The sequence below is a fragment of the Cupressus sempervirens genome, chromosome 6 (genome assembly GCF_028749045.1).
Source record: "Cupressus sempervirens isolate cs-2001-9-10 chromosome 6, ASM2874904v1, whole genome shotgun sequence".
Classification (NCBI taxonomy): domain Eukaryota; kingdom Viridiplantae; phylum Streptophyta; class Pinopsida; order Cupressales; family Cupressaceae; genus Cupressus; species Cupressus sempervirens.
Window position 1 is genome coordinate 28,338,207 of NC_143123.1, and position 18,551 is coordinate 28,356,757.

The 18,551-nt window shown below is 33.3% G+C and overlaps 1 protein-coding gene across 10 annotated transcripts in view; it reads left to right on the plus strand.

Annotated features, from left to right (window-relative positions):
• The first annotated feature begins 11,404 nt into the window (after positions 1-11,404).
• Positions 11,405-18,551, plus strand: part of FUS5 (Proteasome component (PCI) domain protein) — a 36,664-nt gene continuing 29,517 nt past the window's right edge. For all 10 annotated transcript variants that reach the window (XM_089786498.1, XM_089786495.1, XM_089786503.1 and 7 more), the window contains exons 1-4: positions 11,405-11,767; positions 14,898-14,973; positions 18,091-18,179; positions 18,370-18,459. In XM_089786498.1, coding sequence (XP_089642624.1) covers positions 11,609-11,767; positions 14,898-14,973; positions 18,091-18,179; positions 18,370-18,459 — 414 coding nt within the window. In that variant the 5' untranslated portion in view covers positions 11,405-11,608. The remainder of the gene's footprint in view (positions 11,768-14,897; positions 14,974-18,090; positions 18,180-18,369; positions 18,460-18,551) is intronic.

Genomic DNA, 18,551 nt, shown 5'->3' on the forward strand with positions numbered 1-18,551 from the left:
TTCTAGAAGTTATATTGGTTTTTCATTTGATCATGGGGATATTGTAGAGTCACCTAGTACTCTAACATAGTATCAGAGCTCTCAAGATGTGAAGACCTCTTCTCAAGAATATCAATCTTGGCTTGATTTAGTTGTGGGTGCAGAATTTGATAATTTGGTCATTATCATTGCATAATTTGTTTAGAGAAAATTTAGGGTTTTGTATTTTGTAGCCTTCTATTGTAGGTCAAAATTAGAGTTTCTTGGGGCAAAGTAGAGGTTGACATCATACTAAGAAGGTATAAAACCTCTAGATTATTTTTTGTTTCATCTAAATTGAACATCTAAGGCCAAATCTAGAGCCATTTGAATTTTGAAAGTGTGGGTGCAGTGATTTAGAGAATAATAATTAAGAGACAATTTTTAACCAGTGATTTCTCACTCATCTAGACTCCTTTTTTGGAGCTATTTTTTTGTTTGTGGGTATAATTTCATAATCTACATAGTGGTGCGGGTGATTTTGGGTCTTTGTTCTTGATTTTTTCTAAGAATCATGAATCTCACTTTTTGCAACTTTCAAGGTCTTGATTGGGTTCAGATGAACTCCTTTTCAAGTGTAATGTTTTTGAAAGTGCAAAATTTTCCTTGTATTTTCCAAACCTAATATCTATTTTTACTGATTGTGACTATAAATTATTCTTTCAAAAATTGGCTTAGTTTTACAATTGTAATGCATAGGCTTTAGTTCGGTCCTTTCCATAGTGATTTAAGTCTACTATAGCTTGATTGTGGAGTATAATCATTTTGTGATGTGAGAAGTTTTGATTAAGTAAAAGCAAGTTTTAAAGGACCCGAAACCTATACAACAACAGAGTTCTGGAAACAAGCAAGTGAAAAGAAATATAGAGAAGAGAAACCAAGACCAAGCATGAAACAGACCTCAGACAACAAAAAAGAGGTCATAGAGGATAGTGCTGGAAAAAAAAACAAAAGTCCAGCAAAGGAATAACAACTAACCAGCTAAGAAGTGTTGATCAAATTCACCGCCTAGTCCATCAGAGAATGCATGGTTTTAGCAGTAGCTTTGACCTTGTCTTTCCTATTGGTTTCCTCAATCTTCTTTGAATGGGCCCGTGTACACATACTTGGTCCTTGAGAATCAGCCCCCAAGGGAGAGTCTTGGTCTTTACTTGCCACATTCTTCTTCAGGAAGATAGAAAAAAATTCCACCATTGTGATGTGAGAAGTTTATCATTGATGTAACTATGGGTTATGAAATACATCCAATGGTAATAATTTTGACTAGGGATAGATATGAGTCAAAAAGGAATAATAACACATTGTAGATGGCTTAACCTCTTGCCTCATCTTTATGGATTCATTCCCGAGCCAAATTCACAATGGAAGCAATATGTTTGGGGAGAAAATAATGCTCATATTATAAATTTGATTAGTAGCAGCATCAGTTGGAGGCTCTTCAATGACATCTACCCAAAATTGAGAGGTATCCAATGCTTGCACATAATTTGGAAACTTATTTGGGAGATTTTTGGTGATCCACATATTCTTCCTTTCCTAGATACTTCAAATTACCTCATTTCACTTGACGATTAAGATAATATTCCTTATGATGATTATACATTAGATTAAATTAAATAATTTTCATATATTGAGAGAAAGGATGATCAATTGAATCCTCTTGCAACTCCTACTTCTCTAGTTGATATTAAACATTCATCTCTTATTGGTGAGAGAAAAGATTCATTGAAAGAGATACCTATTTTTCTTCCTAGTTGGGATTCTTATTTGCTGGATATTGGTTCATTATTTGTAGAGTGTCACATTTTAGATTTGGGAGACATACTTGAGGGGGATTATCTTCTCTTTGATGATAGAATCATAGTTGGAGATGCTTCTTCACCTTCTTTGGAGATTGGAATTCCTAATTCTTCAACTTAATTGGTTTTATGACTTCACTAAGAATATGTGATGAAATCTTTATGCTTGGAGAAGCCTATTTGGTCTTCAAATTTGAATACTTGGAGACCTTCTTCCTCATTCTTCTATTTTCACGTGGATTGCCTTCTTTATTATTTGATGTATTTATTTCTTACTAAGGGGAACATGTTGCTTGTATGTATTGGATTCTCTTTTGTTTACAAGTATACTTTGTCGATATTGGAGCTTCTTCATTATGCGAGGCATAACATGTTTGCTATCATCTCTCTCTTTGGGGGAGGATTTTTCCCAAGATGTTTTCCTTCTTTATCCACTTTATGAGGGATTGTATTTTATATATTGCATATGCATATTGTACATGGGTACCTACACATGGCCTAGTAGACCCATCTTGCAATGTGAGTTTAAGTACATTCCTTTAAGTTGCATTTAAGAGGGGGTGTTGGTGTGATTAAATATTAACTAATTACACTTTACTTAATCTTACTTGGGATAACACATTATATAGTAGTTTATTACTGGTAAGAAGGTGAGTTATTCTTTTCTCAGAACCTTTGGTTGTGAAGCACTTGCACATATAGATTTTGAAAATAGAACCAAGATGAAGCTAAATCAAAGAAATGTAATTTTTTTGGATATGAAATTGATGAATTTGGTTATAGGCTTTGGGATTTTGAAAATTATAAAATTGTGAGAAGTGGGGATGTCATATTCGATGAGAAAGTGTTGTACAGAGATCTATTGCAACAACATGAGAAGAAAGAAAATGATTATGTAGTGCTAGATGATACTCAAAAGGATGATGTTCCAATAGTCCCTTATGCTCCGCAACAACCATAACAACAAATACCACACAACCTAGTGAATGTTGGATGGTCAACAAGGCTATGTAGACCTCCAGAAAGATTTTATCCCTCTTTTATTCTATTTTATTAACAGATGTCGGTGAACCTGAATGTTATGAAGAAGTTGTGTAGGTGGATACAAAGATTTAGTGGGAGTTTTCAATGACAGAAGAAATGGACTCTTTGCTGAAAAATCAGACTTGGGATTTATGCAAGTTACTTGCAGGTAAAAGGTCTTTACAGAATAAATGGGTTTATAGGTTGAAAGAAGAGGATGGAGGTAAGAAAAGATTTAAATCCAGGCTAGTTGTAAAAGGATTTGCACAAAAAAAGGGCATTGATTATGATTAGATATTTTCTCTTGTTGTTAAAATGACTTCTATACACACTATTTTAAGTATTGTGGCTACTGAAGATTTGTATTTGGAGCAACTTGATGTTAAAATAACTTTTTCTTCATGGTGATTTGGATGAATATATATATATATATATATATATATATATATATATATATATATATATATATATATATATATATATATAGTGCAAACTAAAAAAAAATCTATATGGCTTGAAGCAAGCACCTCAGAAATGGTATCTTAAATTTGACAGTTTATGCATGAGCATGGATACATTAGGTGTCATTTAGATCATTGTGTTTATTTTAAGAGGTTAGATGATGAAAACTAAATTATTTTATGTTTGTATGTTGATGATACACTTATATCTAGGTCAAGCATGGATCATATTAAGGGGTTAAAATAATAGTTAGCACATTCATTTGCTATGAAGGATTTGGTTGTAGCAAAACAAATCCTTGGTATGAAAATTTGCAGAGATAGGGAGAACAATAAATGACATTATCTAAGACTGATTATATTGAGAAGGTGTTGCAATGTTTCTCAAGGTACAAAGACACAAGAAGAGGAGGCTAACATTTCCAATGTACCATATGCTTTAGTTGTAGGGAGCTTGATGCATGCCATGGTATGTATTAGGCCAGATATTGCACATGCAGTGGGAGTTGTTAGCAGGTATATGAGTCATCCTGGGATTGAACATTGTAATGCAGTCAAATCAATTCTTAGATATTTGAGAGGAAAATTTCTTAAGTGTTTACATCTTAGGGGCTCTACTAATGATTTACAAGGCTATGTTGACTTAGATTTGGCAAGGGATCTTGATACTAGGCATAGTACTACAAGTTATGTAATTATTGTTGGTGGGACAACAGTGAATTGGATTTCTTGGTTGTAGAAGGTTAATGCTTTATCCACTATAGAGGTAAAGTATGTTGCTGCTAGAAAGGAAACCAACGATATGATATGGCTTTAATTCTTCATGGAAGAGTTAGGGCACCCTTAGATGGACAATTATTTATGTATAGAGAGCTAGAGTTTCATTCATCTTGCAGAGAATTTTGGTCTACATTGAAAGACAAAGCACAGACATTTGTGGTACCATTTCATTTCGTCAGTTTTGGATGAAGGAAAGTTAAAGCTGGAGAAGATACATACATATGATAATCCATAAGATACATTTACAAAGGCCACTACAAGAGAGAAGCTAAACTCCTCTTCAACTTCAATTGGTCTTCTAGACTAAACAAAATAAAAGAACAATAGAGTCAGAGGGGTTTTACATTCCTGTGGGAGATACAAGTTTAGTGGTGCTATGATCAATCTCCAAGTGGTAGGTTATTGCAGTGGAGTATGATTAGTCCCCAAGTGGGAGATTGTTGTAATGTGGGGCATAATCAGACTTGAAGGTTCATTTTTACCCACTTTATTTAGTACAGTTTCCCCCAATTTTTACTACGAGGGTTTGGGGCAGCTATTTTTCTGTTGGACAACTTATTCTAGCCCTAATTTTGTAAGCAACAAAAACCTCGTATAAAATGTCTTAGAGTCAGGGATTTCATAATATATGATGAGATTGTAGCTTCTTGCGACAGTATTGAGATGTAAGGGATTGTGGATTGTAATCAGGTTGTAATCACTGGATAATAAGAATATTGGACTCATTGTTTGGTGGACGTAGCCCAGAGATTGGGTGAACCATGTTAAATCTTTGTGTCTTGTATTCTCTTTTGTGTGATTTATCATTTTTCTGATATTGGTTATATTTGCATGTAATTATTATTTGTCTCGCTAATCCTAACAATGTATAATGTAATGCATTGATGTTCACTATTAATATTATCATTCTTGCATCTTAATGCAATTTTCATGCCAATCTCTTGTGGAAGTTATCTTGGTCTTTTATTTCATCATGAGGGTGTTGTAGAGTCACCTAAATCTCTAACACTATCTTAATCTCTCTAGTTAGATTCATATACATATAGATACAGAGAAGTGATTCATATCCCTCTACAACATTGAAGTGTGGATTGACATCCTCTCTGATATCAATTGTTTGTGCTTGGGTCTCCTCTCTAACATTAGTTATGTGTGCTTCAACCTTCTTTTCCCTGTAATTTAAATCTTGACTTCTACTCGTATTTTTATATGTGAAGCCCCTACACTTATCATATAAAGAGAGTATTTTATAATATATTTAAGGGATGTATATATGTAAAAGTTATCGTTTTCAAAAATTTATGTAGGTCAATGGGCCCTTGATCCATTGGTAAAGTTGAAAGGTCCTTAATGAGCTCACCAAGGATGAAGTCTCACTTAATGTAAGGCTCTAATGTTGAAATAAGGGATAAGGTTATGAACACACCCTAGGAAAATTTGGCAAAACAAATATCCCTCAGTCCTTGGCTCTTAGGAAAAGAGGTTCAAGTAAGGTTTGTGCTCTTGTATTAGGTAACTAAAATGCTCTTCGCATATGACCTCCATACACAAAAAAAAATAAAGAAGAAGAAGAATAAATTACGTAAATTTTTCATTTCATTTCAATTTATTTTCTATTATAAACAATAAACTAAATATAACTTTAGAAAAGAGCCTATGACACATCGATAAATTGTGAGCCTCTATGTGGGAGGTCTTGGGTTTGAATCTACTTAAGTTAAATAAATAAATAAAAACTTTTAATCAAAACACATAATAATTAATCTTGGCTACGAACTATATATATATATAACTTCAAATGTATAACATTGCTTCTCTATTTACTTACTCTCAAGTTACTATAAGATTTAACATGTAAAATTTTAATGCATCATTTCCTTGCATGTATGGATATATACTTGTATAATAAACGGTAGATAGTTAAGTGCACAAACAAAGTTTTAGGTGATTTGAATATCATTTAAAAGATATTTAGGCAACATATAATATTACGAGCTAGTCAATTCTATGTAAAATGAAATAGCTAAGACATGGTAAAAAAATCTTCATAGAATTCTCATATTCGTAATCTTATAATATGATATCCTAAGAATAGATCAAAGATGCATAAATGGTGTGTAACCAAGTACAATATCATATCTATCAAAAATATAAAGTATATGCATGATATTACTCAAACAAAAGACTCACATATATAGTAATGTTATTTTACATGTAGCTATGACAATGAAGATCTCCAATGCTAAGCTCATGAAGCTTCTAGGTGATGGAATAGTGATTTTAATTAGGAAAAGATGAGATACAGCCACACAAGATCATACAATACACAAACCAATCATATATTGCACAAATAATTGGAGTTTTAGAACCAATACAATGAAAAGGAAAAGGGAAAGGAGAAAGAAACAAACCAAGACAAGAAGCGACATGGTACCAAAAAAATTCCAATAGTGAAATAACTTTGATACATTGGAATTAAGTTCTAATGAGGAGTTGTCCACCATCTCCCATCTACTTGGACAATAGAGTTGGGAAGAGTTTAATGAAAGCAAGAATTATACAGTATGACAATTGGGGTTGTGCTTTTTGACTTTTGTTGTTTAAGTGATAAAATTTTAAAAAATAATTTAAATGTACATCTTTTTAATATGATATAACATGTATAGCAATCATATGGTACTTTGTGTCTTAGAATAGCTAATCTAGTCTTCGATCTAATGAATTCAGGGATATGAAGGGTTTTATCTATATTTAATATTAAAAAAATTGACAATTATCCAAAATGATCCATAATTTAAACTGTACTAGGGTAGGAGGTTGGGAGAAAAGATATATGTCATGCTATGTATAATCAATCCCTAATTTCAATACCTATAATAAACGAAAAAAAAAGGTGAAGGAAATTTTAAAATGAGTGATGAGGTTATAATTATACAATAATTGGAGTACTTTAAAATCAATGAAAGTATAAACCCTAAGTTCAAACCATTTGGGTAATAAGCATGGATGAATTCACAAAAATGTGCTTTGAGGATAATTAACTAGATATACGTATAAATCGACCAATATTGACTCAATAAAAAAGAAGGAAATTGATTATTGAATTTAATATTTATTAGATTAAATGTGTAGTATTAGGTGCTTGTCTATGGGGACTATGAGGAAGATGTAGTACAAAATTCACTTGAGTTAGTTAGAATTTTATTTTAAACAAATATGTGATATTCATCCAATTTTATATAGGATTGTACAAATTGTACGTAACAACATGGATTAAAGTAATTAATCTTATTGTACATAACGACATGGACTGAAATTTTTGATAAATGAGATATATACCTTATACAAAATACATACCTTATGTAATGCCATGAATTACACCTTATGTAATTCTATACCACATGATACCTCCACTCTATTTGAAAATCAATGTTCAAACTAAACCTCCATATCGACCCACTTACCTTGTCATCTCCCTTGTTTGGATACTCAACCACGTAACATTTTTGTTCAAGACCCATGCATCCCATGGAGACATCCACACTGTACATATTTGTCTTATGAATTTCCAAATTGAAGGGGGTCATTGGAACATTACACTAGCTATTTTTGGTAGTGTAATGTCTTCCTAAAGTCCAACAACATTGAATAATTCTTCGACCTTGTTTAAACTTCATTTCACCTCACTTTTTCCTTAATCCCTCTCTTGATTTTTCTTGGACACTCTAACTAGTTTGGATCACTTGATCTCAAACTCTTACTTTCTCTTGGCTACTCACAAAAACTCATGAGCTATTTTCACTATTGTTCAATAAGTTGTATGGCTTATTATTTTTGTTAAATTACTACTCTAATGCTCTCTAGTTCAATCCACTAAACCTCAACTTCTCAAGTTCAAAGGGGATTTATCTCACACACATTTATCTTTATTCAATTTTTCATATCATAGTTCCTAATCATTTCTATCTTTATTATCACATTATTGATTGTTGGTTACATATTATCTAATTTATCATATCTTGGTTATCCATGGATACAGAAACACCAAATAGGGGGCTTAACTTTTGTAAGTCTCTAAAACAAAGAATCCAACACTTTTTCATATTGGTGTTTGCGTAGAAATGGAGGAAATGGTTTAGTATCTTGGGATTCGTCTAACTCTAGGTTTTAGGATATTTATTTTCTTCATCCATGCTTTAAAATGGTTGTTTCACTTCATTGTATACATTTTGTCACTCGCATTTATAGTGCTTTAAATTTTGTTAAGTTTAGTGATTGGTTTTTTACCTTACTAGGTGTAATCTTTGAACCATATCTATATCACACACACACACACACACACACACACACATTTCACTAGACTCACACAATTGTGTTGTAGTCCTAGACTTACACTATAATCTAAGATAGTGAGTTAACATAACTTACTAGACAATCTTGATCATTGGCCTTCATATTTCCAGTAGCTAAAACATTTTTATTAGATACTATAAAATTGTTTCTATTTTTTTTGCTTTGTATTCAAAATAAAATTGAATCTTAGTTAAACAAATTGGTCTCCCTAGCTCACTAGAGCACTATTTAAGTGAGGTCACACAAGGGCTGATTCACTCCTTTGGGATTTTATCAATATCAAGGGTGAGAAATTCCCTTCTCCACACCTCTTCATCTTTTGTATTTTTGCATCCTTTGTTCATTTAGTTTGTGTTCCTTTTCTACTAAATATGACTGTATCATACTATTTTCCTTGTCATTTTATTTATCATCTTCTTCTTTGAAAAATATCACTGAAAAAATTCTTTACTAAAATTTTACTCATCCAGAGTCTTCCAAAATTGTAAATAGAACATTGCAATCCTTTTACAAATATTCCACTACAAAAAGTTAGAACAAAAATACAAAGTGGAATATTCTATTCATCTCTCCTCTACTCTCTAAAGTTGGAAGAGTGGTTAAACAAGACCAATGGAGAAGGCATAAATTTGGTAGGTTATGTGGTGAGGTTACTTTTATATGGTAATGACCTTATTTTTATTGCTAAATCTGCTTATGGTTTGAGATAACACTTGAAAATTTTGGAGCTCTTTTTTCATGAGGTAGATATGCAAGTCTACACCTCTAAGGCTAAAGTCATGGTCTTTTCTCTAAAAAAGGAAAAACAACAGCAATCATTTATTTTTTAGGGCAACTCTTTAGAGATGGTGAATGAGTAAAAAATATCTAGCAATTCATTTCTATTACAAACTAAGCTGGGAGACATGCATATCAAAAATAATACAGGGAGGATGGAAAAACCTTTTACCTTCTCTAGAATAGATGCAGGAAATATGAGTTGAAGGATTGGAAGACTAGGAAGAATCTCTTTTGTCTTTTGGTGGTCCCGATTATTATTTCTGGATGTAAGGTTGGTTGGTTAGGGTGGGGTGTTTGTTAATGTATTAAATCACAAATGGCAAAAAATAGAAAGAATCCAAAAACATATTATTACTAGTAACCCCAAGGTCAAGTCTATGGTCCCTTGCAAGATACTTTTGGTGGAGGCATGTATGTTTTCGGTTGAGGCCTTTGTGGTTATTTGCTTGCTAAGCTACTTTAAAAAGTGGAAAATATGGATAAGCATCACTAGCCTAAGATGGTGGTTGAAGAAGAGTTGAACTACAAAAGGAAAAAAATGTGGAAGAAACAAAATAACAAGTGGTGGAATAAATGGAACAAAAATATCTAGGAGTGCCCAAATACTAACATTGAGATAAAAAACTGGGTGTTAGAGAAATTTAGGACTGCCATGTGGACAAATCAAAGAGGCAGAAAAAAATATCTTATTATGTCAAAGAGTTTAACCCCACTTGGAATCACTATGATAAAGATGATTTAAGATCCATAATTAATGGAAATGCCAAAATCCTAATTGCGCAACTAAGGCCCAACTCACCATTTGAGACGTGAAACAACTTGATGGAAATTTCCCAAAGAGGGGTAGGAGGAAAGAATTGCAACAAAGGGGTAGTCAAAGTAGAGTGAAATTTTATCAAAGAGTGCAACTTATTGATGCAAGAGCATCCCAGGGTAGTCAATAGTTTTGTATGTAGGAGCATCAAGTCCAAATTTGTGAATCTATGGTTTACACAATTGGGGATGTGTTCGAGGCACATTGGGGAACTTTGTTCTAAGTGTGCATAAAGTTTGGAGTAACCATGTTGGAGTTAGAGCCATTTTGGTGGCTGCTAATAGCATGTTCCTAATTTCCTGGACAAACTTTGGAGATTGTTTTTGCGAGCTTTGATCCATGGGAGTTGGCTCATGCACTCTTGGATTTGGATCATTGGATGACACATAGACCTATGCCTAAGGGTGCATACTCTTATTTGGTCTTATGAATTAGTTATGCAATGTAAATGTAGGGCTTGTCCTAAGTATTTATTTAATTTAGTCTGTCAGACCGACTTATGGCTTGAGTGTGTATTAATGCGAGTGTTTATTTAATGTGACTTCCTAGGCTGACACATGACTTGGTTTAGTATAAGTAGAGGGTCTTGTGATGACTTGAGTCATTCAGTTCAACATGGAGTAGTTGAGAAAAGTGAAGTCTAGCAGAGCTAGTAGCTAAGTGTAGGCTTGGGAAACAAGAAGGTTGCTTGGTGGTTTGCAAGCACAAGTTTAGATTCTTTTTAGGGTTCTCTACCTGATTGTGGAGTTGGGCTAGCTAAAGGGTGGATCTTGCAAGGTCTTGCAAAACTGTTATTGTACTTGATTTGTATTTGGCCATAACCTGAAAGGCCTTACAACTAGGCATGTTGGATGTAAATCTTACGATTCTATTTATGAGAATTGGCATTGCTTTGGATCTAAATCTCTAAGTCATTATTTATCTTCCGTTGTGTGGTTATTTGCTAGGGGCTAGGTCATCTCCTTTGAGGATACACCTTCCTTGCACTACATCACTTATGAAGATATTCACATACAATATGATAACAACTTACATATGAACAACGTGAATGAACTTTTTGAAGAGGCAAGATTACATAATGCCAATCCACCATAAAAATATTAACTTCAAAAAATTGCAACATACTAATTAATTAGTTTTCTCCTCATTGTTAGTCTCATTGACATCATTAAATTCCTTCATTTAGTCAATTATTTATAGAACTAATACACCCCCAAAAAAACAAAGGGAAAAAAATCTTAATTTACCTTTCCCACCCATTGTACCCGTAAAAACCACTCCTAGTTTAAGGTTGAACTCGCCGAGAGTATTTTAAACAAGGTTATTTATTTCCCTTTACAAATCTATATAGCTTTCCTCCGGAACAGAAAAAAATTGCTGGCCTGCACGGTTGTTATTGGAAACGACCCGAGAAGCAAAAACATCCTTTCGATTCGAGCTCAAAGCTTGCAATATAAGCATCACCTGCTTTCCTTTTTGGGGATTTTCCTTGTTCTTTATCCCTCCAAATCCAACAATTCTTTTCTATTTCATTTATTGTTTATAACAGCAAGGAATCGAGATAAACACAGAGAAAAATAATGGAGATTGAGCAGAGGCAGGCAGAGTTTGTACAACAGTTTGTGAAGGAAGCGGAGAATGCCAGAGGGCTGGAAGCGGCCAGATTGATAACAAACGCTACATCGCACCCTTCCTTATTTGCTTTCTCAGAGATTTTGTCCGTACCCAATATCTTGGAGGTTAGTATTCTTTGTTTGCCGTGTTTTTTATGTTTTTCCGGTTTTGTGAGGGGAGTAAGATTTGAACTTGCGGCCTATTGTTATCATGACTTGAACTCGCAACCTCTTGTTGCCAATTAGAGGCTCTAAATACTGTACAATGTGTCTTGAATTTCCCCTTTTCAGATTGCAATTCATTCACTTCTATATTTAAGAGTGCTTTCTTTGCAGTGTATTAAATTGCAATCTTTTTCTGGGACCAATTAAGTAGCTAAAATAGGTTCTGGTGTATTTTCTCTTTACTGGACCTATCAACAGTGACGAAAACTAAATCATTTACTTTTTTCCTTTAACTTGTTACGAGCAGTGGAGTCGAATCTCCGGCACTCCTCATAGGATTATTATGTTCATCGGAACCTGAGCTGCTTGCCGATTTCTCAACTTACTTTCTAGGTTTAAGCTTTTGGCATTTTTTGTCACTTTCCGTAATTAGGCTGGTTTTCTTTTTGCTGAGATGTAGGCTGTAGCATATAAAACATCGTCTGGTTGAGTATGGTTATGTATGGTATATGTAGTTGTCAGAAAACAAATTTGCTACAAATTCTATGAAATATCTGGGTAAAATATAGTTTTCGTGTCAGGATGCAGTTTCCTTCATCTGACTTGTGACGCGTCTTGAACACAGTGTGAACGTTAATCTGGTGGATCTGGTTTCTTTTGAATAATTACTTATGAAGTTTGGGGGAAAAGACTTGACATATAATTTGTATGCAGTCAAAATTCTGAAAAATGATATCTAACAATGTCAATCTAGTGAAATTGCAGACCCATGAAAGGAAAGTTCTGGTTTTGTTTGGCTATAGTTCAGTGTTTGGCGTAGGGCCTCTTTTCCTCTTTTCCACTATTATTACAGTACAAATGCATCAAAAAGTGATGCAATGCAACTGCTAGTGATAAGTTGTAGAAACAAATGTTGCCCTAAGTTGAAGAGGCGAAACTTGTCTTTTGACATAATGACAGGGAAAATCTAATAGGATATACAAAATTTAATACGAGGACAGGGCTTATTGAAATTATTTCTGACATTGTCTGTTTTTATTGAGTGAGATTTGGTTAACAGTTTTCAAGTTTAATCCAATTTCACATTTTTCCTGATAAAATCAAAACCATGGTTTACAGATGTGTACTCCGAGAGTACTCGGCAAGCCCAAAATTTTCAACTCTGCAAACACTTGGGAGAAAATGCAATGAAAAGATGGCAACTTAGAAAGATCTAAAAAATTAAAATCCTTTAAAGAAACATATTTATTTTGTAAAATTCAATTACAAAATATATTTGATAAAAAATTGACATCTTCAAAGAAAAAATGCATAGTTTTATAGCAAAAGCAGCATGTGAAAAATACATTTTAATCAAATATTTTACCTTCGTCGACATTTTTAACTGTGTATTTTTGTCCATAAAAACACGAGAGTTAAACTTCTGAGGACTTGCTCAGCAAAAAAAATAGAGAGTACTCAGCAACTCAGGGAGTACTCGGAGAGTTTGCAAACTATGATGAAAACTATATCATTACCAGAAAGGCCAACCTCTGTTTTACCAATTTTCCAGACAGTGAATTCTCATCAGAAAATAAACCGAGACACCTCTGTGTTTGAGGTTGGTCACACGGGGCATAAGAAATGAGTAAGTATGGAAATGCCTGATACTGTAGCCGTACATCTGGAGTTGTTGCCCTGGAGATAAACTAAATTTAAGTATTCCATCTAAAATTAGTCTCATCTGGATGCTGGGATTAATTCTTTGCTCTTGCAATTTAAGTAATTTGCAGCAAATAATATTTATCATTATTTATAGTAAACATTATTTACTATATTTGTCCTTAATAGACTGCATAGGGGTTTAAACTTTAAAGTATAAATACTTGTCTCAGTTTTAAGCCAAGAAAAATTGGTATACCCCAGTCTTGAGAGACAAGGAAGAAATTAGAATATATAAATTTTACTGCAGATGGCATTCTCAATATGTATTTGTGCATGGAAGGGTTTTATTGGAAACTGTCAATTCAGATTATGTATTTCATGTCAAAGGAAGTCATCATAAGTTGAGATTTTGCATTAAAGTAGCTCTCACAGGAAGCTTTCTAAAACCATATAGAATACATATGTTTAATTTTAGAAATCTATTAAATAACAAGAAACAAATTATGTAGTAAAGTGCCCTGGATATCAATTTTAATGAGCTATGTTTAAGAAATTATTTAAAAGATTTTATGTATGCTTAAATTATATGTTACAGGAAATATACTCACTAAAAATACTATAAGCATAGAAAAAACACTTTATTAACAAATATTTAAAAGTCAGATAATTTAATATATATTATAAATCTGTTTAAAAAATATAAAATATTGTAACAGGATATTTCACAATCATTGGTTTACATTATCCTCAAACTTTCAACAGTTTGCTGCTACAACTGAAAGGAATTTACTTTTTTTTTGTAATTGTTGTTTTGAACAGCTCCCCACAGGCTATCAATGTTTGTCACCTAGGGGTTTGTTGTGTAAAGGCATAGTTTAAAAATCAAAAGAGTATTTCATGTTTCCCAGCACAAAGTGGTCCTCACCTTTCTGTCAAAGCAACAAAGAATTCAAAACAATGTATTTTAACTTTTTGGCAGGATTTTATAAAGTTGTAAATTTTTTATGATTGAATTTCACTAATGTCCACAAATACTTTTCTACAATTGTTCTCTTATTATATGTTGGCACTTTCTGAGTATGTGTATCACATCTTTATCATGCCTCTTCTAGTAAAATTCATTTTCTTGAACAATTTTGTGTGCGGTGAATCCTTCTGGCACTACCTTTTGTTTCTATATTCCTACTTGTTTTCTTTTTAACTGATATTCTAAACATAAAATGCTAAATTTACTTTACTTGATAGGTGTAGTTTTGAGTATAGCACGCTGGTTTTGTAACTTCTTTTTTCTTGAACTATGAGGAAATCTTATTCTTAATAAAAAATCTCATGAAGAAATATTTTATCAGTGCTTTTCAATCTGTCTTGGTTAGTGGGTGTCTGGATCCCTATAGAAGTGTTATTATAATTTTACAATTTGAAACTGAGCTTATTTCTTGTGGTACAGCTTCATGAAACAGAATTCTCTGAATTTCTGGATCTGCTTCGCTTGTTTGCACATGGAACATGGAATGATTACAAAAGTGAGTTATCTCCCTTAACACATGTTGCTATTTCTGTACTGCTCTGATGGAATCCTTTGTATCCTGTTTCCGCTATTTGTGCCTGATGTATTCTAATTGATAATATTCTTATAGCTACAATACATTAGGCTTGAAACATATCTTTTAAAATTGCTAGAGTTTTGAATTACTCACCTCAATTTCAGCTAGATGATGGTGTTTTTGGGGAATGTTAACCTCACATACGATGTCAAGATTTTACCACTAATCTTCCTTGGGGAGATTTTACAGATGTCTATGAATTTCCAGGCAGAGTCATGTGTTGTCTTGACAATTGGTGTAGCATCTAAAATTGGCAAGGGTTGTTTTGGGATGGTTTGAATTTTGTTTGCGTAACAGTGATGGGAAAAAATTAACAGCTATTTTTCAAATTTAAATATAATTTACAAATTATTTTGGAGTTGTCTATTGCATGCAGCTATTTAAATCAACGTTTTACACATTTCAGTATATATTTAATGGCTCTGGAGCTTGTTTTATTTTTTGCTTTACAATAACATCCTCTACTTTTGGATTTTGTCCAGAAATTTTGTCCAACTGGGTTTAAATTCTGTGTTCATCATGTTTTTCATTTGTGGCAAGAAGTTTTCTCTTTGGAAAGGCATTTACAACAGTTGCTTAATATTTGAGTGTTGGTTGTAGGTGTATATCACTCTTCAAATGTTACTTGATCTCTTGGTAGTTGTTTGATATCAACGTGACTTCCACTTTTTCCTAAATTTGGATCTTTTGTTTGCATTCCTAAGATTAAACATATGATTGTTTTTTGCCTTCTTGTTATGAAATTCTTGTAAAATATTTTCAAGACAAACTTTTATGTCTGAGCTCTAGAAAACCCTGGAGATGGGATATGCCTAGCTTGTGGAAAGATGTATAGAATTTGTAATGGGCCTAGTGTCGCAGACAATTCCTGTCTCGTATAAAATGTAGTTACTAATTTCTGTCAAGTTTCAGTTCACAATAAGACTTCCAATGCAAATTTTCCATTTCCCGTCAACTTGACTGCTAGAAGGTTTGAGTTCCCCATCATGCTTGTAGGCACTATTCATGACGACTGAGGGAAAACTAGTAGCTCAAAGATACAGAAGGATAGTCCTCTGGTAAAGACTATCACATATACAGAAATAATTCTGTGGAAATGTCTACTTTTTTCTATTATCAAACCAGATCCTTGCCTGTCTTAATGCTTTTGAGCAGCAAAATCACCCTCATCCTCACTGCTTTCTACAGAGAGATTTGTTATTAACTTGATGAGAAATTCAGAAATTCTTGTGTTTCTTCTCTATATCATTTTTTGTTGTTGGATTGGTTAGTGTGAGATTTTACTGGGGTTACCACTCTAAAATAAATAAAGTTGTTGAATAAATTAGTGTGGGCAGAAAAGCAGTTTTGTAGAAGTAAAGATATCCAAGTTAAAAAGCAGTTTTGATAGCCATTTAAATAGTCAGTAAAATGGTTTATTTATTTGGTTGATAAAGGATTGAAAACAAGTGATTTATATTAGTGAGAAAGATTTCAGCACACCAACCTTTGTTGATTTCTAGAAGTACCTATTACAGCACAAATACTAGTTTAAGCTCATATTTTCAAGTGTTGCCATGTGCCTAGGGTTTTGGAGTCAATTTTCATTTATCGTTGTCAGCAATAAACAGCTTTTCATATATTTCCAGGCTGATTAAGCAGATTGGCATCAACAGTGTAACTCATGGGGTTTTAACCTACAACTGTAATCATAGGTTAATAGGAAACCAACAATGCTGAGTTGACTAGCTAGAGCAGAGATGGGGAAATTTGCAAATCAACATATGCTTAATGAACTACTTGACTCTAACCAATACATTTAAACCCAGCACCAACAAAGGAATTTCACCTGAGGGATTTGTGAAAGCACTAGGGTGAGAACAACCATCATCCTTACTATGCACAAGGCAACTCTCAGTCACTGTCTAGATCTTTCTTCAACTTTCCCACTCTGTGAGTTAATGAAAGTTGCTTGGATGGCGGGAAAAGGAGAGCCTCACTGCCAAGTTTCTACTTGCAATCTCACCTGCACATAATTGGGGCATTCACAGCTCAACCAAAACCATCATTTGAAGCCTCCTCTGCCCTCAAGTCTCTAGCAACAAGTGCAGACAAACCCTAAAGTACTATAAACACTGCAATGACTTCCAAAGTAGAAGGTTTAGGGTCCATATTAGACATGTGTTACACACTATCAATAATAGTTAGGCCTTGTTCATCTACATTCTGTTCAGTCTCACCTGAGATATTGCCGTGCTTTGGGATGTTGTTATTAAATTGTTATCAACTCCGTACAATATGCTTATGAAGTAATGATTAATTTGTAGTATGTGATCTTGACCATGGAAGCAAACATCTTTCCCAGGAATTTCTTGAAAACCACAAGATAAAGATATTTTTTTATTTCTTGCAATAAGATGGGAGAAAATTCAGGTATCCACAAAACAAAGATTTTGATTTTTGAAGGAAGAGATATAAATTTATTTGCTTTATTTTTAAATATCTAAAGCCTTCCCAATTGCACAAAAGAGAGAGAAAGTAAAGGAAATTGTATATCATGAAATTTTTGCATTAATTTTGAGATTGCTAATTATAGTGCACATTGCATGAAGCATTTGAACCTTAAAGTCAAACTACAAAATAGAAATGTTAACCCATAAAGTACAATTTTAAATTGGGATTCGGAAGAAGTTGAATTTTGCTTTTGATATTAGCTGAGGTCCTTCATATGGAGCAATCTGGGATTAGTAATAGAAAAGATTCTTCATTGAGATTCACTCTAAGTTTATTAAAGATAAATAAACAATATGCTCTCTGATCGTTGCAACCAGGGCTCTCTTACACACTCATCGTTATTGCCAACTCTTATTTTGATTGGTTCAATTTCTTGTTCTTTATTATGCTATTTGCAACAGTTCTCAAGTTCTTTTTTTGGGCATGGTATATCTCATCTTTCAGAATTTCTGTCACACATTTTCCATCACTTTTCTGTCTTATATTAGGTAGATGAAACAAAGAGCTTTCAATCTTTAATCTTTGAACATTTTTCTTGAAAAGGTAATGCTACCCAGCTTCCTTCATTGGAGCCTGATCAAATGCGAAAATTAAAGCAGTTGACAGTATTGACGCTGGCAGAGACTGCGAAGGTATTTAGCACAATGCTTGCCTAAATCTGTATATTAAAGAATTAAAGGCTTCTGGGTTGCTCTCTATTGTAGGACAAAAATTTTCCAGGGCACAGGTTATGTGTTTTTTATTGTGGCCTGCAATGCAATAAGATGGAAGTTTAACTTTGAAACTGTATTAATTGCAATTGATACCATGTTGGTTTCTCAGGTTTTACCGTATGATCTCTTGATGCAACAACTAGACGTTTCAAATGTTCGTGAACTTGAAGACTTTCTTATCAATGAGTGCATGTACTCGGTATGTTTAAAGAAACATGTGCTAGTGATTTATTGGCTTTGTGTACGTTAGCTACAAGAAAAAAGTGTAGAATGGCTCATCAATTTTTTGTT